Source organism: Salvelinus alpinus, chromosome 39 (genome assembly GCF_045679555.1).
Source record: "Salvelinus alpinus chromosome 39, SLU_Salpinus.1, whole genome shotgun sequence".
In the NCBI taxonomy this organism is placed as follows: domain Eukaryota; kingdom Metazoa; phylum Chordata; class Actinopteri; order Salmoniformes; family Salmonidae; genus Salvelinus; species Salvelinus alpinus.
Genome location: NC_092124.1, coordinates 7,653,969 through 7,674,481, shown reverse-complemented (window position 1 = coordinate 7,674,481; position 20,513 = coordinate 7,653,969). Strand labels below are relative to the sequence as shown.

The following is a 20,513-nucleotide window of genomic DNA, read 5'->3' as shown; positions in this document are numbered from 1 at the left end:
GACACTTGTGGGGATCGTAGAGCAAAATGGATCGTTTTCGTGATAGTCTCATCTTTCCATATTCGCTTTGTAGGCCAAACCGTTCAGACGCTACAGCCGTTTTCATGAGGTCTCATGGTCTGACAAACACCACTGTAGCTTGGCCACCTTCCACCGCAGATACGGATGTGATGGATTGAGACGCAGCCTATGCCACAAAACAGATATCTCTAGCTTAAACTGAAAGATTTTGATGGGATTTTTAAGTGTTACTTATTGGTGTATCAATAGACTCTAGGGGGATTTATTAGACCTACAGTCCCATTCGATGAGAGAGAATCTGGTTTTCACAGGTTTTTCTGAGAATAATGATGGAAATTCTTAGGAAACTATGTTATACAAATAAAACTATATATCCTAGCAGATGAGGTATTGAAAATTGCCCCATCGTGGCCAAATTCGGTCATTGAAGAAAAAGAAAAAGTAACAGTTAAATCCAAGGGTAGACTATTACAAAGTACAAACTTTGGACTTAATGACCAGTTTCCTAAAGAAAGAAATAACAGGTGGAAAATATCCTACCCAATGCTTAAATATGCACTATGAAGCACTGGTTGCTAAAATTCTAATAGTTTGCCTAATTTCAGTTTATGTGACAAAACAAGAAATCAGTGTAGAGAATCATTGTACTATCTAAACCAATGTGAAATATCTTTTCAACTGAAGCTGAAGCTGTTGCACAAAACCGAAAGTAAAAGATGCAAAAACTAAACTTAAGAAATTCGCACATAGAACAGATCTACCGCTTCTTAGACTTGCTTTCAATGAGATTGACAGATCTATAATGCACATTTCTGTATGAATTTGATTGGGTCGCCCAAAATATTACATATTGCAGCTTTAAGGAAGATAGACTTGGCTTGGTGCTTATATTGTTGTTGACAAGCTCTATATTAACAGCATGCTATACTGAGATGAAAAGGATACACCTTAGCTTTCTATGTGAATTTGGTCGGGTCACCCAAAAAGTTACATATTGCAGCTTAACAGAAATACAAATAGCATCCTGTGAGGGGTTGATCGCTGACGATAAACTAGTAATGGCAATTAACTCATTCCAAACGGGTAAATCTCCTGGCTTTGACGGTATACCAATTGAGGTGTACAGGGTATTTTTACAGAAAACTAAGAACCTTTGCTCACCTGCTTACATTTTTCATTTGAACAGGGGGAATGATCAACATCCCAAAGAGAGGGACTGATTACATTACTATTGAAGCAGGAAGCAAATGGCCATTATATAAGCCCTGTGCAGCTCAAACTGAAGACCCCTCACTTTGTGCTGTGAGACCCATATTGTATCAAGATGTTTAGCACTTAGAATGAAGAAAGTAATAAGCAAAGTGAGCAATCTGGCTTTATTTAGGGTTGCTACATAGGTGTCAATATTGGTTATTTTTTGTAAACTATTGAACATTGTGAAATAGAAGAAAAGACAGGTGCAGATTTTGAGGAGGCTTTTGATCGTCGTTTATTCAATGATTTAGAGTATTATATCAGAAACCGGTGAGTAAAGTAGTGAATATTGGGTATTTATTTATTTAGAGGGGTCCGACAAGGGGATCCAGTTTCGCCTTATTTATTCTTATTGGCTATCGAGATTCTGGTCATCCCAATCAGGAACAATTCCAATATATACTGAACAAAAATATAAACACAACATGTAAAGTGTTGGTCCCATGTTGAGCTGAAATAAAAGATCACCGAAATGTTCCATACACACGAAAATACTATTTCTCTCTAGTGAGTATTTTTCCTTTGCCAGGATAATCCATCCACCTGACAGGTGTGGCATATCAAGAAGCTGATTAAACAGCATGATCATTACACAGGTGCACCTTGTGCTGGGGACAATAAAAGGCCACTCTAAAATGTGCAGTTTTGTCACACATTACAATGCCACAGGTTTCTCAAGTTTTGAAGGATTGTGCAATTGGCATGCTGACAGCAGGAATGTCCACCAGAGCTGTTTCTAGAGAATCTAATGTTCATTTCTCTACCATAAGCCACCTCCAAGGTCTGTTTAGAGAATTTGACAGTACAGGATCTCCACATCTGTCTTCTTTACCTGCGGGATCACCTAAGACCAGCCACCCAGACAGCTGATGAAACTGAGGAGTATTTCTGTCTGTAATAAAGCCCTTTTGTGGGGAAAAACAAATTCTGATTGGCTGCGCCTGGCTCCCCAGTAGGTGGGCCTATGCCCTCCCAGGCCCACCCATGGCTGTGCCCCTGCCCAGTCATGTGAAATCCATAGATTAGGGCTTAATGAATTTATTTTAATTGACTGATGTTCTTATATGAAGTGTAGCTAAGTAAAATCATGAAGTTGTTGCGTTTATTTTTGTTCAGTATAGTAGGTCTGTGTATCAGTGGTATTGCAACCAAAATGTCCTTATATGCAGATGATACAGCATTTGCCTTTCAGCCTCAACAATCATCACTAGATGCTCTTATTGAAGATTTGAATGACTTTTCTAATTTATCGGCTCTGAAACCAAATTATGAGAAATACACCTTTTTGAGAGTGGGTTCCTTAAGAAAGTCCAACTATCTTTTGCCCTGTTGTGTACCAATGAAGTGGAGCAATGGCCCAGTGGACATGCTTGGCATCCACACTCCAAAAGAATGAAGGATCTTGTAAAGTAGAACTTAGATGTGAAACTAGCCAAGATTGACAAAATACTATTGCTGTGGAAAGGTAAAGCTTTGTCTTTATATGGCAGAGTGACCTTGAAAAACACCTTCATTTCCTCTGTTTATCTACAGTGCCTTCAGAAAGGCACACCCCTTTACAGCCTGAATTTTGTGTCACTGGACTACACAGTCCAGTGACACAATGTCAAAGTGGAATTTAATGTCAAAGTGGAATTATGTTTTTAGAAATGTTTACAAATTAATAAAAAATAAAAACCTGAAATGTCTTGAGTCAATACAGTGGCAAGAAAAAGTATGTGAACCCTTTGGAATTACCTGGATTTCTGCATAAATTGGTTATCAAATTTAATCTGATCTTCATCTAAGTCACAACATCAGACAAATATAGGGTGCTTAAACTAATAACACACAAATTATTGTATTTTTCTTGACTATATTGAATACATCATTTAAACAATCACAGTGTAGGTTGGAAAAAGTATGTGAATAGGCTAATGACTTCTCCAAACGCTAAATTAAGTCAGGAGTCAGCTAACCTGGAGTCCAATCAGTGAGACGAGATTGGAGATGTTGGTTAGAGCTTTGCCCTATAAAATAATAAGCTATACACCCAGTCACTACAAAGATACAGGTGTTCTTCCTAACACAGTTGCCGGAGAAGAAGGAAACTGTTCAGGATTTATCAGGATAAAAACATTAATGGAATGGAGCTAAGCACAGGCAAAGTCCTAGAGGAAAACCTGGTTCAGTTTGCTTTTCACCAGACACTGGGAGATGATTTCACCTTTTAGCAGGACAATAGCCTAAAACACAAGGCCAAATCTACACTGGAGTTGCTTATCAATGAAGATAATGAATGTTCAGTGTGCAATAATAGTGTTTACCATACTTGTTGAATGACTACCTCATCTCTGTACCCCACACATACAATTATATGTAAGGTCCCTCAGTTGAGCTGTGAATTTCAAACAAACACTGATTCAACCACAAAGACCACAGAGGTTTTACAATGCCTCGCAAATAAGGGCACCTATTGGTAGATGGGTAAATTTTTTAAAAAGCAGACATTGAATATCCCTTTGGACATGGTGAAGTTATTAATTAAACTTTGGATGGTGTATCAATACACCGTCACTACAAAGACACAGGCATCCTTCCTAACTCAGTTGCCGGAGAGGAAGGAAACCGCTCCATGAGGCCAATGGTGGCCAATTTCACCATGAGGCCAATGGTGACTTTAAAACAATTACAAAGTTTAATGGCTGTGAGAGGAGAAAACTGAGGATGGATCAACAACATTGTAGTTTCTCCACAATGCTAACCTAAATGACAGAGTGAAAAGAATGAAGCCTGTACATAATAAATATATTCCAAAACATGTTGCAATAAGGCACTAAAGTAAAACAGCAAAACATGTGGCAAAGAAATTAACTTTATATACTGAATACTAAGTGTTATGTTTGAGGCAAATCCAACACAACACATCACTGAGTAGCAGTCTTCTGGTGGTGGCTGCATCATGTTATGGGTATGCTTGTCATCGGCAAGGGACTTTTTTTTAGGTTAAAAAGAAACGGAATAAAGCTAAGCACAGGAAAATCCTAGAGGAAAACCTGGTTCAGTCTGCATTCCAACACACTGGGATACAAATTCAGCTTTCAGCAGGACAATAACCTAAAACACAAGGCCAAATACACACTGGAGTTGCTTACCGAGATGACATTGAATGTTCCTGAGTGGCCTAGTTACAGTTTTGACTTAAATCAGCTAGAAAATATATAGCAAGACTTCAAAATGGCTGTCTAGCTATGATCAACAACCAACTTGATTTTTTTTTTTTTAAACAATGTGCAAATATTATACAATGCAGGTGTGCAAAACTCTTAAAGAACTCTTAAAGTCCTTTTCTAATTTAAGGTAATTGCTTCTTTGCTTTTGTGTGTCCACAACACCGAGGTAGTGGACTGAAGAGGGTGGGGTGGTCTGGGGGAGATGTTGCGGGTAGTCTGAGGGACCATGAACCTTTAGCTCCCACTTCCCTATTGTGGGATGGTTATTTGTAACATCTGTCAATGATATTACATGCCTATGATTGAAACAAATACAAGGAAAGAAAAAACCCCAAAAGAAAAAGGACGGCTCCTTGAAAAAAATAATATATATATTTAGAATAATAAATAGTTGTATAATAAAAAATAGTTTAGTTCCCCCAAATGTGGGAAGGTGGAGGTGGGTAAAACATTTATTTTTTAAATTAAGTCTAGTCCATCTTTAACACTGTGATTCAAGTACCTAACAATATGGAGCCATTGGAGTTAATAATTAAACATTTTTTTCCATATGTGTTGATTCAAGAATGAAGTATAATGTTTTGGTCAGACTGAGATAAAGGAAACTCAGTCCCTAAAATGATACAAAAATAACCAAGTCAGTCAGCACAGAGTCAATTTTGAATTTAATTTCAACAAAATGGTCATACACTCACATAACATGAAGTACAGTACTTTTATTGCACAAAACGATACGTGACAAGTAGAATAACTTTTCTCACTATGGTAACACTTTACAATTTCTGTAAATCTACTACCCTCGCTTTGATAAAATTCATTTGAGAAAACTTTGGAAAAGTTCAACATTACCTTTCACATATTTTCAATACTTTATACCAGTGAAGAGTTTAAACAGACACCTTCAGACCAACCATCACCATATCATCTACTCTGCCTCATCATACTCATTCTTTCCTCGGTTCACTTCATCCAGTTCACTACTACATCCAAAACCAACAGAATTAACTACAAACTAACTAGTACTACATTACTACACACTATACATGGGCCGTGTGCATTTTCTGCTGGTGTATCCTGAGGTAGCTCCTCTCTGAGAACCTCTTCCCACAATGCGTACAGGCGAACGGCCTCTCTCCCGTGTGGACTTTCAGGTGCATCTTCAGCTGGTGCTGGTGGGAGAACCTCTTCTCACACTGGGGGCAGCTGTAGGGTTTCTCCCCTGTGTGGACCCTCTGGTGTCTCTTCAGGTGACCAGCCTGGGCGAAGCGCATTTGACAATGGGTACAGCTGTAGGGTTTCTCCCCCGTGTGCATCCTCTGATGGATCTCCACCTGTTTGGGGAAACTGAAGGCTTTCCCACAGAACAAACACGGGAAGCGCTTCTCTTTGCCACCGGATCTGCAGATAGAGTTACTGCTACTGTCATTTGTCAATGGGCTTGTGTAGCCATTTGGTGTTGAGGCACTGGCATTGTCTGAAGTCTGGTTTAACATTAAGAGAGTGTGAGGAGGATGAAGGCCAGGAAGTGTTTGTGTTGTTGCAGGGTCCATGTTCCAGTTGATAGATCCTATAGAAGGCAGGCTGAAGGAAGCACCTGTTAGGGGGTTAACCTGAGGCGCCACCATTGTCTCTGAATCACAATTATAGGAGCAGGACGGAGCATCGCTAGCCCAGTCTGTGTCTGTTGTCCTCTCCCCTCGCATACGGACACCTCCCTGTCCCCGCATACCAAATCTACACCTTGCCCTGGTCTCAGCCAGTCTGTTGTCATGGAGACTAAGTTTGGTTGTTTTGTGTTCGACTGTCTGTTTCTGGTTAACAGTGTTGTTCCCCAGCCCAGAGTTGAGGACGCTGTCCCATCCACTGACCTCCACTATGTCGCCTCTGGTCCTGGCCTTCTCAGTGATGTCCCCTGGGCCCTTGGTTGCACCCGTCTGGTTCTGGGATTCCAAGATGGCCACCCAGTCTCCCCTGTTAGCCTCCAGCCAACCACCTGCAAGAAGAGGTTAGAATATAGACTTATTTTGAGTTTTTTTTTGTCAGTTACCAGGTCAAGTTCATTCATTTACAATTTGAGTTTTTGTATGTAAACATAAGTTGTATTGATTTAATTGTATAAATTAAAAATAAAAAAATAGCCAGGTGCATGCATCACTATTCCAATGGAAGATCTATTACTATATGTAGGCTGTATGTACACTGAGTATACAAAACAGGCTCTTTCCTTGACATAGAGATGACATAGACTGAAAGGGAGGAGACAATTGAGACATGGTTTGTGTAAGTATGTGTGCCATTTAGATGGTGAATGGGTAAGACAAAATATTTAAGTGCCTTTGAACAGGGTATGGTAGTAGGTGCCAGGCATAGTGCTGTTGAGGTGACCGTATTACCGCCACACCGGCGGTCACGAGTCATGAAGGCAGTCAAATTCGACATGACCGTTTAGTCATAGTAATTAGGCTTCTCCAAGCTCTGATGCTGCTGCTGGTCATTAGTGGCCTACCAAACTTGCTAACTGCCTGGTACTCAGCACTCTATTGTCCTTCTAATCACTCTGACAATGCAAATGTATTCGAAAATCTAATCAAACACTCAATGAGAGCCCATGAGCTCATGTTGCGCAACAGTTCAATAGGCTATGCAATTGCGTGATGGCCTCTTAAAAAGAGGAGGAACCCATCAGCTTTCTATAGGCTAGGACACTATACTTATTTCTCAACTTACCTAATATTAAGAACATTTCTTATATTTACAACAGGAGTATAGCTTACCTGGCTGGCATGAAAATAAATCACGGGGAAAAACATCCTCCATTTGCTACTTACAGTAAGTGCATAGATTACATGTATTTTTTCCCGCTGCCCCTGTTTCGAAACAGGTGCATGATAATGGTCCATTCTAAATCAACACAAATTTCACACATATATTATTTAGTATATGTACAGACAAGATTAAATCCAGAATAGTCTGATGGGTAACAATATTAGCCTATCATTTGTGAATGATGCCCAGCATAAGAACAATGACTTTTGTTTGCGACTTTTTCAAATCATAGTCACACACCTCATGTGGCCTAGCCCATGGGCCTATATGTTTTAATAAGGTTTGTATCACAACTAAAGTGGCAAAATAACTTTTTTAAATTAAGCACATTAATCCGCTTTACAAGGGGTGTACAGCCTAACTGGCATACATAAGCAGCCCGTGAGTTTCAAGTTTGGGTTAGATAATTTTCACCATAAAAAATCAAATGTATAATAAAAGCATGCATAATTGCATTTGTGGTCACTTTTGACAAAGGTGTTTTCCGCTAATGGAACATTCGCGCTTAGTCTACTACCATGTGCGCATTGCTGCGCTTATAATGTGAAAAAATTGCCTAACATTTTAAGCTAAACGTTCTGATTTGTTGCGTCAGCCACAATGCGTAAACATTTTTTTTGATGCAAGTGGTTGTATTAATTTGGGATCTATCGTATCCAACAACAACTTTTGTACTATGGAGGATAGTAGATTGACAAAGGCTAGTGCTTTTGCTGTTCGTTAGGCCTACTCATCTTGTTGGCTGACGAAAAGTAAATGTAGACAGTTCTTCAAATATGTTCAATATGCACCTCGGAATTGGATAAGGACACGCGCAGTTGCGTCCCCGATGTGTCTATCTGACAATTAGTAGGCAATGCCTGTGAGAAAGACCCTATCACGTGAAGGAGCATGCAGCACTCAGGGAGAAGGGCACAGTGGCCACTGGCCGCAAAAGGCATGGATTTTTTTAGGGTGCATTACGGCCACACAAATGGGTTGCCGCAGTAAAATTCTAGGCATTATCAAGTGCTTGTCAAATTGTGAATAATGTAGTGTGTACAGTCTGCGCAAAAAACTAAGCAGAGCTCATGCCTTTCAAGCTATTTTTTTCAAATAATCATTAGAGTCGCATCATGCAGCCTTACAATGTATTACAAATCAAAACATATAGCCCAACGTTTGTATCACAACTAAAGTTACATTAATAACTATAAATTAAGCATATAGGAGTACCTATTTCTTTGTTAACCACTCAACACAGAATAGCCGCATGTGCGCACTCCCTCAAAAATATCCCTTCTATTTTATTCAGCTTTGTTCAATTGTATTCTTCATACTATAAAATAATGCCACGGAATTCTAAGCAAATCTTGTCTGCTAAATGAACTAGTGTAGCCCACAGCCATTTGGCATAGCCAGATCAGGACCTAACCTAAGGACAACTATTCTGTTCTTCTGAAATAGACTACATTTTCTTCATATCATGCTTCTTTAGACCTGTCTAAAATAAATAATGGATTTATTGTGATGGTGTAGGCTATATTACATGGATTTATTATACTTTTTAAAGTGTAGATGTTCCAAAGTACAACATCAGTAGCTTGTAGGCAATGCCAGGAGATGCTAAATATGTTTATGTTAATTAACAGTCAATTACCGTGAGACAGACAGTTATTTGCTTGGCAATCTCCAGCTGACAAAATTTCGCGACCACCACAGCCTTAGCCAGGCACACCGGTTTGTGTCAAGAACTGCAACGCTGCTAGGTTTTTCAAGCTCAACAGTTTCCCGTGTGTATCAAGAATGGTCCACCACACAAAGGACATCCAACCAACTTGACACAACTGTGGGAAGCATTGGAGTCAACATGGGCCAGCATCCCTGTGGAACGCTTTCGATACTTTGTAGAGTCCATGCCCCGACGAATTGAGGCTGTTCTGAGTGGGGAGGGTGCAACTCAATATTAGGAAGGTGTTCTTAATGTTTGGTACACTCAGTGTGTTTCTCCCTTACCTTGCTCCCCCATCTTTAGTCCACTCAGGTCAATGCTCTCTGGTCCATCTTCTATTGTCTCCTCTTTGACTAGCAGCAGATCAAGATTCCCATCCTTCATGTCTACTGACTGTAAGATACAGAGTGAGAGGATGTTGGATCAAGAAATCTGATATGGAGCATCTTCTGATTGGGCAATGAGGGACTGCTATGAGTACCATGCAAATGTGTTAGTTGATTTGATTACTTGACACTCTTTAATGGTTTGATAATTCAAAGGCATGGTCCCACAATTAAGACACAATTAATTAATCAAGACCTGGGCCCGTATCCACAAAGAGTCTGAGTAAGAGTGCTGATCTAGGATCTTTCCATATAATCGTATTCATTATGATCTAAAAGGCTAAACTGATCCTAGATCAGCACTCCTACTCTGAGAGGCTTTGTGGATACAGACCCTGACCTAATACCATTTAGACAGTAGTTTACAGTGGGCTCACCTCAGTGAGAGTGTGTTTGGTCCTGTGCTGCTCAGCTGGTTCCTCTGTGGGTTCAGGAGGAGGTGTAGTCTGGTTGTCCTCCATGACCATGGGCCCCTCAGGGTTCCCCAGACCCTCCTCACACCCCTCCTCCTTCACCAGCAGCACCTCTGGACCCTCCTCCTCCTGGAAGAGAGAGGTGATACAGACATACACTCTCTCAGGTACATACACACACAAGATAATAAACACACTCAACATGGAGGGGCCAAACTTGCAAACATAAGCAAGCATTTAAAGTTAAACAGGTTATCACGCAGAAAATGCACATAAGCCAATTAAAATGTTTGTTTTACTTGCAAGTGACAGAAAGCTAAATTGTAACTGGTCCCATCAGATAACACAGATAACACACATTAGCCCTTTGCTAATCTCACCAGGTGGCAGTGATTACATCCGGGCACAACTTCTGCAGCCAATTAAAGTCGTAGATGTAGTTGGACGTGTTCATGGAAGCATCCTTAACGCACGTCAGTCCAAAAGCACGTTCTGATCAGAAAAGCAACAAGGCTATCGTGTGTATTTCATTGACTGGTGAAATTGCTCTCTGTCTAAAGTGCCTAGTCCATCTAATTGTCGCAGATTGTGGCAAGGGTTCGAATCTCACATGTAGGATGAGTATATTTTTACCCCCCCCCCCCGCACACAAACAAACTGTTACTGCCAAATAATTAATCATATTGCATATGATTACATGGATGCATTTACATGGATGTTTTATATGCATTTTTATAATCTGCTTTGTCATATGTATTTTTTCACTCGAGGAAGATTATCTAAATTGTACAGTAGAAATAGTTTGCACTCTCGTTCTCGTCCTACAGGTGGCAGTGTTGCAGCTTGAATCAACAGTCTTAATGGGACATTTCAAAATGTTTTTATTTTATTTAACCAGGCAAGTCAGTTAAGAACAAATTCTTATTTACAATGACAGCCTAGGGGTTAGCTGCCTTGTTCAGGGGCAGAACTACAGATTTTTACCTTGTCAGCTCGGGGATTCGATCTAGCAACCTTTCGGTTACTGGCCCAACACTCTAAACACGAGGCTACCTGCCTGCCCGCTTCTACTTCATATTCATCTCCAGCACCACCCCAACATCAACAAATGTGAAAATGGCGCTTTCTATGTTTTGTAGTAAAAAAGATAGAGGAAGATAAGTGTTTCCAGTGACATCATCAACCAATTAGTTGACAATTAGTAGGCAATGCCTACTTATAATTGGTTAATAATCACGCAATGGACACCGATGATGTCATTGGAAACACTTATCTTCCTCTATATTTTTTACTACAAAACACAGAAATGTGCCATTTTCACATTATGTTGATGTTGGGTTGGTGAATATGAAGTTGAACATTTTAGAAATGTCCCTTTAATGTAGGAAGAGTATATTTTTATGTAGGCTACACTTGCAGTACCAGTCAAAAGTTTGGACACACCTACTCATTCCAGGGTTTTTCTTTATTTGTACTATTTTCTACATTGTAGATGTAACGTCCTGACCAGAGTTCTTATGTGTTTTGCTTGTTTAGTGTTGGTCAGGACGTGAGCTGGGTGGGAATTCTATGTTGTGTGTCTAGTTTGTCTGTTTCTGTGTCCAGCCTAATATGGTTCTCAATCAGAGGCAGCTGTCAATCGTTGTCCCTGATTGAGAATCATATATAGGAGGCTTGTTTTGTGTTGGGATTTTGTGGGTGATTGTTTCCTGTCTCTGTGTTTGTGTTCTGCACCAGATAGGTCTGTCTCGGTTTTCACATTTGTTATTTTGTATTTTGTATAGTGTTCACGTATTCGTCTCTTTGTTTATTAAATATGTTGAACACTAGCCGCGCTGCATTTTGGTCCTCTCCTTCACCAATGGAAGAAAACCGTTACAGTAGAATAATAGTGAAGACATCAAAACTATGAAATAACACATATGGAATCATGTAGTAACCAAACAAGTGTTAATCAAATCAAAATATATTTGATATTCTTCAAAGTAGCCACCCTTTGCCTTGATGACAGCTTTGCACATTCTTGGAATTCTCTCAACTGAAAATGTTAGAAATGTCCCTTTAATGTTGGAAGATACTTGGCTGTCATCAGTATATTTTATGTAGGCTACACTACCATGTTTTATAGTTTATTATAATATTCCAATTCGTCACATGTGCTTTGAATCAAGCATCAAGGACCGACATTGAACTGTTTATTCCTCAACAAAAAAGCTTGATGTGAGGTTACAAGTCAACTTCTTTAGCAACCACCTTGAGGTGATGAGGATGGCAATAGCCTTCATGACTGCTATTTGACAAATCCATAAGGCTCTTCTTTTTGTTTTTTTTACGATAAACTTTCTTGTAAGGACCTCATTTATCTTTTTTCATAAAAGCACATGGGTGTGTGTGAAACAGATAAACCAAAAATGTGGATTTTGTCATAATGTGGAAACGGTGAAAATGTTGTCTAATGTTAACAAGTCTAAGACGTCTAGCTAATCTAAAAAGCAGTAGCTCTGTTCTATGTGCTCTATTTCTATGCTTCAGTTCTTAAGTTTAGATTTTGCGTGTCTTACTTTCGGTTTTGTACACCAGCTTCAAACAGCTGAAAATTCAATATTTTTTGGTTTTGAAAAATATATTTCACAGTGGTTTATATGGTACAATGACTCTCTACACTATACTTGCTTGTTTTGTCACATAAACTGAAATTAGGTAAACTATTAGAATTTTAGCAACCAGGAAATGGCAGAGCGATTTTTGCATAGTGCATATTTAAGAAATGGATGGTGGGTAGAAAATCTAAGACCTTTGATAGGCTGAAGCAGAAGTTGTGCCAGGATGTAATCAGTGTCACCTGGTGAGGTCAGCATACTGTAGGGCTAACTTCTACCATGTTATCTGACGGGACCAGTAACAAGTTTGCGTTCGGTCACATGGAAGTAAATCAACTATTTTAATTGGTGCCGAAACGTTACTGGGAATTTATACACTGCTCAAAAAAAGGGAACACTAAAATAACACATCCTAGATCTGAATGAATGAAATATTCTTATTAAATACTTTTTTCTTTACATAGTTGAATGTGCTGACAACAAAATCACACAAAAATTATCAATGGAAATCAAATTTATCAACCCATGGAGGTCTGGATTTGGAGTCACACTCAAAATTAAAGTAGAAAACCACACTACAGGCTGATCCAACTTTGATGTAATGTCCTTAAAACAAGTCAAAATGAGGCTCAGTAGTGTGTGTGCCTGTATGACCTCCCTACAACGCCTGGGCATGCTCCTGATGAGGTGGCGGATGGTCTCCTGAGGGATCTCCTCCCAGACCTGGACTAAAGCATCCGCCAACTCCTGGACAGTCTGTGGTGCAACGTGGCGTTGGTGGATGGAGCGAGACATGATGTCCCAGATGTGCTTAATTGGATTCAGGTCTGGGGAACGGGCGTGCCAGTCCATAGCATCAATACCTTCCTCTTGCAGGAACTGCTGACACACTCCAGCCACATGAGGTCTAGCATTGTCTTGCATTAGGAGGAACCCAGGGCCAACCGCACCAGCATATGGTCTCACAAGGGGTCTGAGGATCTCATCTCGGTACCTAATGGCAGTCAGGCTACCTCTGGTGAGCACATGGAGGGCTGTGCGGCCCCCCAAAGAAATGCCACCCCACACCATGACTGACCCACTGCCAAACCGGTCATGCTGGAGGATGTTGCAGGCAGCAGAACGTTCTCCACGGCATCTCCAGACTCTGTCACGTCTGTCACATGTGCTCAGTGTGAACCTGCTTTCATCTGTGAAGAGCACAGGGCGCCAGTGGCGAATTTGCCAATCTTGGTGTTCTCTGGCAAATGCCAAACGTCCTGCACGGTGTTGGGCTGTAAGCACAACCCCCACCTGTGGACGTCGGGCCCTCATACCATCCTCATGGAGTCTGTTTCTGACCGTTTGAGCAGACACATGCACATTTGTGGCCTGCTGGAGGTCATTTTGCAGGGCTCTGGCAGTGCTCCTCCTTGCACAAAGGCGGAGGTAGCGGTCCTGCTGCTGGGTTGTTGCCCTCCTACGGCCTCCTCCACATCTCCTGATGTACTGGCCTGTCTCCTGGTAGCGCCTCCATGCTCTGGACACTACGCTGACAGACACAGCAAACCTTCTTGCCACAGCTCGCATTGATGTGCCATCCTGGATGAACTGCACTACCTGAGCCACTTGTGTGGGTTGTAGACTCCGTCTCATGCTACCACTAGAGTGAAAGCACCGCCAGCATTCAAAAGTGACCAAAACATCAGCCAGGAAGCATAGGAACTGAGAAGTGGTCTGTGGTCACCACCTGCAGAACCACTCCTTTATTGGGGGTGTCTTGCTAATTGCCTATAATTTCCACCTTTTGTCTATTCCATTTGCACAACAGCATGTGAAATTTATTGTCAATCAGTGTTGCTTCCTAAGTGGACAGTGTGATTTCACAGAAGTGTGATTGACTTGGAGTTACATTGTGTTGTTTAAGTGTTCCCTTTATTTTTTTGAGCAGTGTATATATATAAATTACTGGGAGTTTATATATATACAGTGGGGCAAAAAAGTATTTAGTCAGCCACCAATTGTGCAAGTTCTCCCACTTAAAAAGATGAGAGAGGCCTGTAATTTTCATCATAGGTACACATCAACTATGACAGACAAAATGAGAAAAAAAAATCCAGAAAATCCCATTGTAGGATTTGTAATGAATTTATTTGCAAATTATGGTGGAAAATAAGTATTTGGTCAATAACAAAAGTTTATCTCAATACTTTGTTATATACCCTTTGTTGGCAATGACAGAGGTCAAACGTTTTCTGTAAGTCTTCACAAGGTTTTCACACACTGTTGCTGGTATTTTGGCCCATTCCTCCATGCAGATCTCCTCTAGAGCAGCGATGTTTTGGGGCTGTTGCTGGGCAACACGGACTTTCAACTCCCTCCAAAGATTTTCTATGGGGTTGAGATCTGGAGACTGGCTAGGCCACTCCAGGACCTTGAAATGCTTCTTACGAAGCCACTCCTTCATTGCCCGGGCGGTGTGTTTGGGATCATTGTCATGCTGAAAGACCCAGCCACGTTTCATCTTCAATGCCCTTGCTGATGGAAGGAGGTTTTCACTCAAAATCTCACGATACATGGCCCCATTCATTCTTTCCTTTACACGGATCAGTCGTCCTGGTCCCTTTGCAGAAAAACAGCCCCAAAGCATGATGTTTCCACCCCCATGCTTCACAGTAGGTATGGTGTTCTTTGGATGAAACTCAGCATTCTTTGTCCTCCAAACACGACGAGTTGAGTTTTTACCAAAAAGTTCTATTTTGGTTTCATCTGACCATATGACATTCTCCCAATCTTCTTCTGGATCATCCAAATGCTCTCTAGCAAACTTCAGACGGGCCTGGACATGTACTGGCTTAAGCAGGGGGACACGTCTGGCACTGCAGGATTTGAGTCCCTGGCGGCGTAGTGTGTTACTGATGGTAGGCTTTGTTACTTTGGTCCCAGCTCTCTGCAGGTCATTCACTAGGTCCCCCCGTGTGGTTCTGGTATTTTTGCTCACCGTTCTTGTGATCATTTTGACCCCACGGGGTGAGATCTTGCGTGGAGCCCCAGATCGAGGGAGATTATCAGTGGTCTTGTATGTCTTCCATTTCCTAATAATTGCTCCCACAGTTGATTTCTTCAAACCAAGCTGCTTACCTATTGCAGATTCAGTCTTCCCAGCCTGGTGCAGGTCTACAATTTTGTTTCTGGTGTCCTTTGACAGCTCTTTGGTCTTGGCCATAGTGGAGTTTGGAGTGTGACTGTTTGAGGTTGTGGACAGGTGTCTTTTACACTGATAACAAGTTCAAACAGGTGCCATTAATACAGGTAACGAGTGGAGGACAGAGGAGCCTCTTAAAGAAGAAGTTACAGGTCTGTGAGAGCCAGAAATCTTGCTTGTTTGTAGGTGACCAAATACTTATTTTCCACCATAATTTGCAAATAAATTCATAAAAAATCCTACAACGTGATTTTCTGGATTTTTTTTCTCTCATTTTGTCTGTCATAGTTGAAGTGTACCTATGATGAAAATTACAGGCCTCTCTCATCTTTTTAAGTGGGAGAACTTACACAATTGGTGGCTGACTAAATACTTTTTTGCCCCACTGTATATATATTTTTTTTTACCTTGATTTAACTAGGCAAGTCAGTTAAGAACAAATTCTTATTTTCAATGACGGCCTAGGAACAGTGGGTTAACTGCCTTGTTCAGGGGCAGAACGACAGATTTGACCTTGTCAGCTCGGGGATTCGATCTTGCAACCTTTCGGTTACTAGTCCAACGCTCTAACCACTAGGCTACCTGCCGGGTGTGTGACTATTTATTTTTAAACCCATCATGGTGGACATAAATATGTCAGCTATGATAAGTCAAAAGTAATCAGCAGACAAACGTGACTAAACTATGATGTGTACAGTAGGTGTTTGTTAGTGTGTGGGTATGTGTAGGTATATTTAGCAAGTGCATATTGGTTATAAAGTGCTGTCGAGTGTATGCAGAATAGGGTGAGATCAGATGTGATGTACACTGAGTATACCAAACATTAGGAACACCTTCCTAATATTTAGTTACACCCCCCCCCCCCCCCCCTCCCCCTATTTTGTGCTATCAGAAAAACTTCAATTTGTCGGGGCATGAACTCTACAAGGTGTTGAAAGCGTTCCACAGGGATGCTGGCCCATGTTGACTCCAATGCTTCCCACAGTTGTGTCAAGTTAACTGGATGTCCTTTGGGTGTTGGACCATTCTTGATACACACAGGAAACTGTTGAGCGTGAAAAACCCAGCACCGTTGCAGTTCTTGACACAAACTGGTGCACCTGGCACCTACTACCATACCCTGTTCAAAGTCACTTAAATCTTGTCTTGCCCCTTCACCCTCTGAATGGCACACATACACAATCCATTTCTAAATTGGCGTAAAAGTCCTTCTTTACCCTGTCTCCTCCTCTTCATCTACACTGATTGAATTGGATTTAACAAGTGACATCAATAACGGATCATAGCTTTCACCTGGTCAGTCTATGTCATGGAAAGAGCAGGTGTTATTAATGTTTTGTATACTCAGTGTATATTAAAGGGAGTCTCAATGAAAGTCAGAATAAAAAGTCCCATTTTGTGTTTATTAAACATAAACAAGGGTTAAATGCACCATATGAAAACCACACATACACATGTCTAAACTAAAACTGCATTCACTTTCTTACTAAAAAAGTGTCTTGGGAAAAAATGTATTGTTGAATGTAAGAAATGAAATAGACATTTGTAAACATTACAGTACAAACACTATGTAAAATACTTTTCAGGCTTATATATGCCTTACATATCACACGTCTGGGTACAATATTCTACCCAGGAATATTCAACACTGAAATCTGTTACTCTTGTTATTCCAAATGCATCTGTGGATATTTTCAGCTGACATTTTTTTTATGCAGGGTTTGATATAAACGTCAGAAGCTATCGAGTGGAGGGCCTCCCGGGTGGCGCAGTGGTCTAAGGCACCAGAGACTCTGGGTTCGAGCCCAGGCTCTGTCACAGCCGGTGGCCTAGCGTCGTCTGGGTTAGGGAGTGTTTGGCCGGTAGGGATATCCTTGTCTCATCGCGCACTAGCGACTCCTGTGGCGGGCCGGGCGCAGTGCGCGCTGACCAGGTCACTAGGTGTACGGTGTTTCCTCCGACACATTGGTGCGGCTGGCTTCCGGGTTGGATGCGACCTTCGTCTCTCCCGAGCCTGTACGGGAGTTGTAGTGATGAGACAAGACAGTAACTACTAACAATTGGATACCACGAAAAGGGGGATTAAAAAAAATATATATATAGAAGCTATCAAGTGGAATGGTTACTTTCTATGTTATAGAGTGGAATGTTTTTTCTGCTGGTGTAGCCTGAGGTAGCTCCTCTCTGAGAACCTCTTCCCGCAGTGTATACAGGCAAATGGCCTTTCTCCTGTGTGGACCTTCAAGTGCATCTTAAGTTGACCAGCCTGTGCGAAGCGCATGTGACACTGTGAACAGCTGTAAGGTTTCTCCCCTGTGTGGATCCTCTGGTGCCTCTTCAGGGTGTCCTGGCGAGAAAACCTTTTCTCACACTGGGTACAGCTGAATGGTTTCTCTCCTGTGTGTACCCTCTGGTGCCTCTCCACCTTCTGGGAGCTGCTGAAGCCTTTGTTACAGAACATGCAGAGGAACCGTTTCTCTTTACTATTGCCTGATGTGGCTCCCCCTTCCTGAGCCTGGGCTCTAGATCTTTCGTTTGAGTTCAATACCCGATCGAAAAGGACACAGCCGTGTGAATCAGAAGGTGCCATCAACGTGGACACTGGGTCGCGATCCTTGAACACGTGTAAATTGGAGTGGGTGGCGACATTTGGATTTGTCTCCAAGCTTCCCCTGTAATCTAAGAAATCTCTGCCCTGTGAGTGTCCATCTCCAAGGTGACTATCTGCATTCCACGTGGGAGGAATGTCGCCCTCCACTTTTACAGTCCCCTCATCTGCCAATATAACCTCCTCTTTCTTATCTAGGCACCCTTCAGAGTATACACTACTATTGCGCCGGTTCCAGTCCCCTCTAGACAGATCAGTCTGTGTGTCTAAACCCAAGGGCATGTTGCCAGGGTCCATCTCTGTAGTGTAAGAACAAGACGGATCATCACCGGCAGTGTCTAACGCGTCACCATCACCATCCCCGCGGGAATTACCCGTCCTCGGGCTCTTGTGAAATACTGGTAAATACTCTGAGCTGGGAGCAAGAGGACTGCCCAGTCTACCCAGCCCCAATCTCTCTGGGTCTGATCTGTGGTCAGATCCTGTGTGTAAGAGCCTGTGTGTTACAGTTAAAGTCTTGGTGTCTGTCTCTGACTTGAGGACGGCGTTCGGTGTTCCACTGACCTCCGTGATGCTGCGTCGGGTCCTGGGCTGCGCTGGGGTGGTGGGGTCCTCCGTGGCTACAGAGGGCGCTCCAGACTGAATGTCTCTTATGTTCCGTGGGTCCTCCTCTCCTTCAGACCTCTCCAGTTTGACCCCAGGACCTGCAGCCTCTGCATCTGCAGACTGACACAAGAAGATAACCATGTCGTAAGGAAGTCTCACATGCTCCCCTATGGCAGATAAGGAAGTCTCACATGCTCCCCTATGGCAACTTCTTTTTTTTCCTCTTTCCTTTATTTAACTGAGGATAAATGAGGACGTTACATGTAAGCAAGTGAATAGCTGAGGGGAGATTTTCTGAAATAAACGGGACACATTTGATTTACAAAGTAACTCATTGTTTTTAATGCAACACTATTACACTAACCTCTATCATGATAATGTGCTGGGTTGAGGTTCCACTCCCCTCATCAACAGTGATTGTTTGTTCATCTCTCCATGTATTGTGTTCCACTGGCTTCACAAAGCTTCTGTGGCCTCCAGTGAGATGTCCTTCACCTGAGAGAATGATTAGGGGAAATGAGCTGGTTAGGTTAGCTACTGTCAATGCTATATTGTACACTTTTGACACTGTCGACAATTGGTAAGGATGTAAGGTAACACTTCTCATAACTTCTTGAAAAACAATTTATTGAGTATGGATTATGTTCCATGCATCTAATTGTTTAATTTAGTAAATAATAGAAAATGCAGTAAATCAAGAATCTGGTTAGAATATGATTGTGTTTCTCACAAGATAGCTAAGTAATCAGTGGATTTATTGCATACGATCCAAAAACTGATCAAGACCCAATTTTGGGTAATATCTGAACACATGTGCAGAGGGGAACGGTTCGACAGGCACTGAACTATATATGAACGGCAACAGGTCGCACAGCCTCTGTCTTCTGCAAAATGTACCTCTTGCCATTCCTCTGTATCGGTCAAGGATCTTGACACTACTTGGGCGACTGGCGAGGACGCGCTCTCGCATTGTCCTCTCTGCGCGCTCCCGTGCCACCTTCAGTTCGAGTAGTTTCCTCCGCAATGCCCTGTTTTCTCTCTGGCTTTGATTTATTTCCAAACGAAACACTGCATAGTCGTCATCTACCAGTTTACAGATCTCTGCCACGGCTGCATTCGCTAGCACCTCCATGATGGAGGCTATTTGAGTGTGAAAAACCATACAGTTAGCCATTTTGCTAACGTTAGCAGCTAGCTAGCTAGCGTTTCCTAGATAACAGCTATCAACCAAGTCCTGTCTCCAACGTGAATTAAACACGACATGGGGTATGATGGTATACAGTTAAAGGAGTCATATTTTGAGTTCCAGTGTGTCAATACACGTCTAAATAAAAACGATAACGTGGAAATGAATTTGTAATAACTGTTCACTTCCGTTTACTTCTTCGTGTGAGTTTCCGGCAGACTAGATGTTGTTTTGCGTATTTCCGCCTTTCACAGGGGTTCCACTAGTTACCACAGCCACAAAGTAAAAATGGTCTATATCGTAAAGGTTCATGTAAATAAAAACATTTTTTTTTTGGTCTTAATTTAAGGTTAGGTTTAAAATCAGATTCTAAGAAGACAATTTGTAGAAATAGGCGGTGTTTTGACTTTGTTACTGTGGTAAATAGTGACGACCCTTTTACACGTCGGCGGAGTCCTGGGTAACTGCATACATGGAGTGTGTCTATAAGTGTGCGTGTCAACATA

General features: G+C 41.7%; 1 protein-coding gene across 2 annotated transcripts in view; it reads right to left on the bottom strand.

Moving 5' to 3' along the window:
• Positions 1–20,236, bottom strand: part of LOC139566745 (uncharacterized) — a 28,725-nt gene extending 8,489 nt beyond the window's left edge. The window contains exons 1-6 of one of the 2 annotated variants that reach the window (XM_071388031.1): positions 19,719–20,225; positions 19,186–19,316; positions 18,780–18,941; positions 9,788–9,952; positions 9,309–9,417; positions 6,356–6,480 (exon numbers count right to left, since the gene is read on the bottom strand). In XM_071388031.1, coding sequence (XP_071244132.1) covers positions 6,356–6,480; positions 9,309–9,417; positions 9,788–9,952; positions 18,780–18,941; positions 19,186–19,316; positions 19,719–19,995 — 969 coding nt within the window. In that variant the 5' untranslated portion in view covers positions 19,996–20,225. Of the gene's footprint in view, positions 1–5,135; positions 6,481–9,308; positions 9,418–9,787; positions 9,953–18,779; positions 18,942–19,185; positions 19,317–19,718 lie in introns of those variants that run through there. The other variant, XM_071388032.1, reaches the window with a different exon arrangement.
• Between the last annotated feature and the right edge of the window lie 277 nt (positions 20,237–20,513).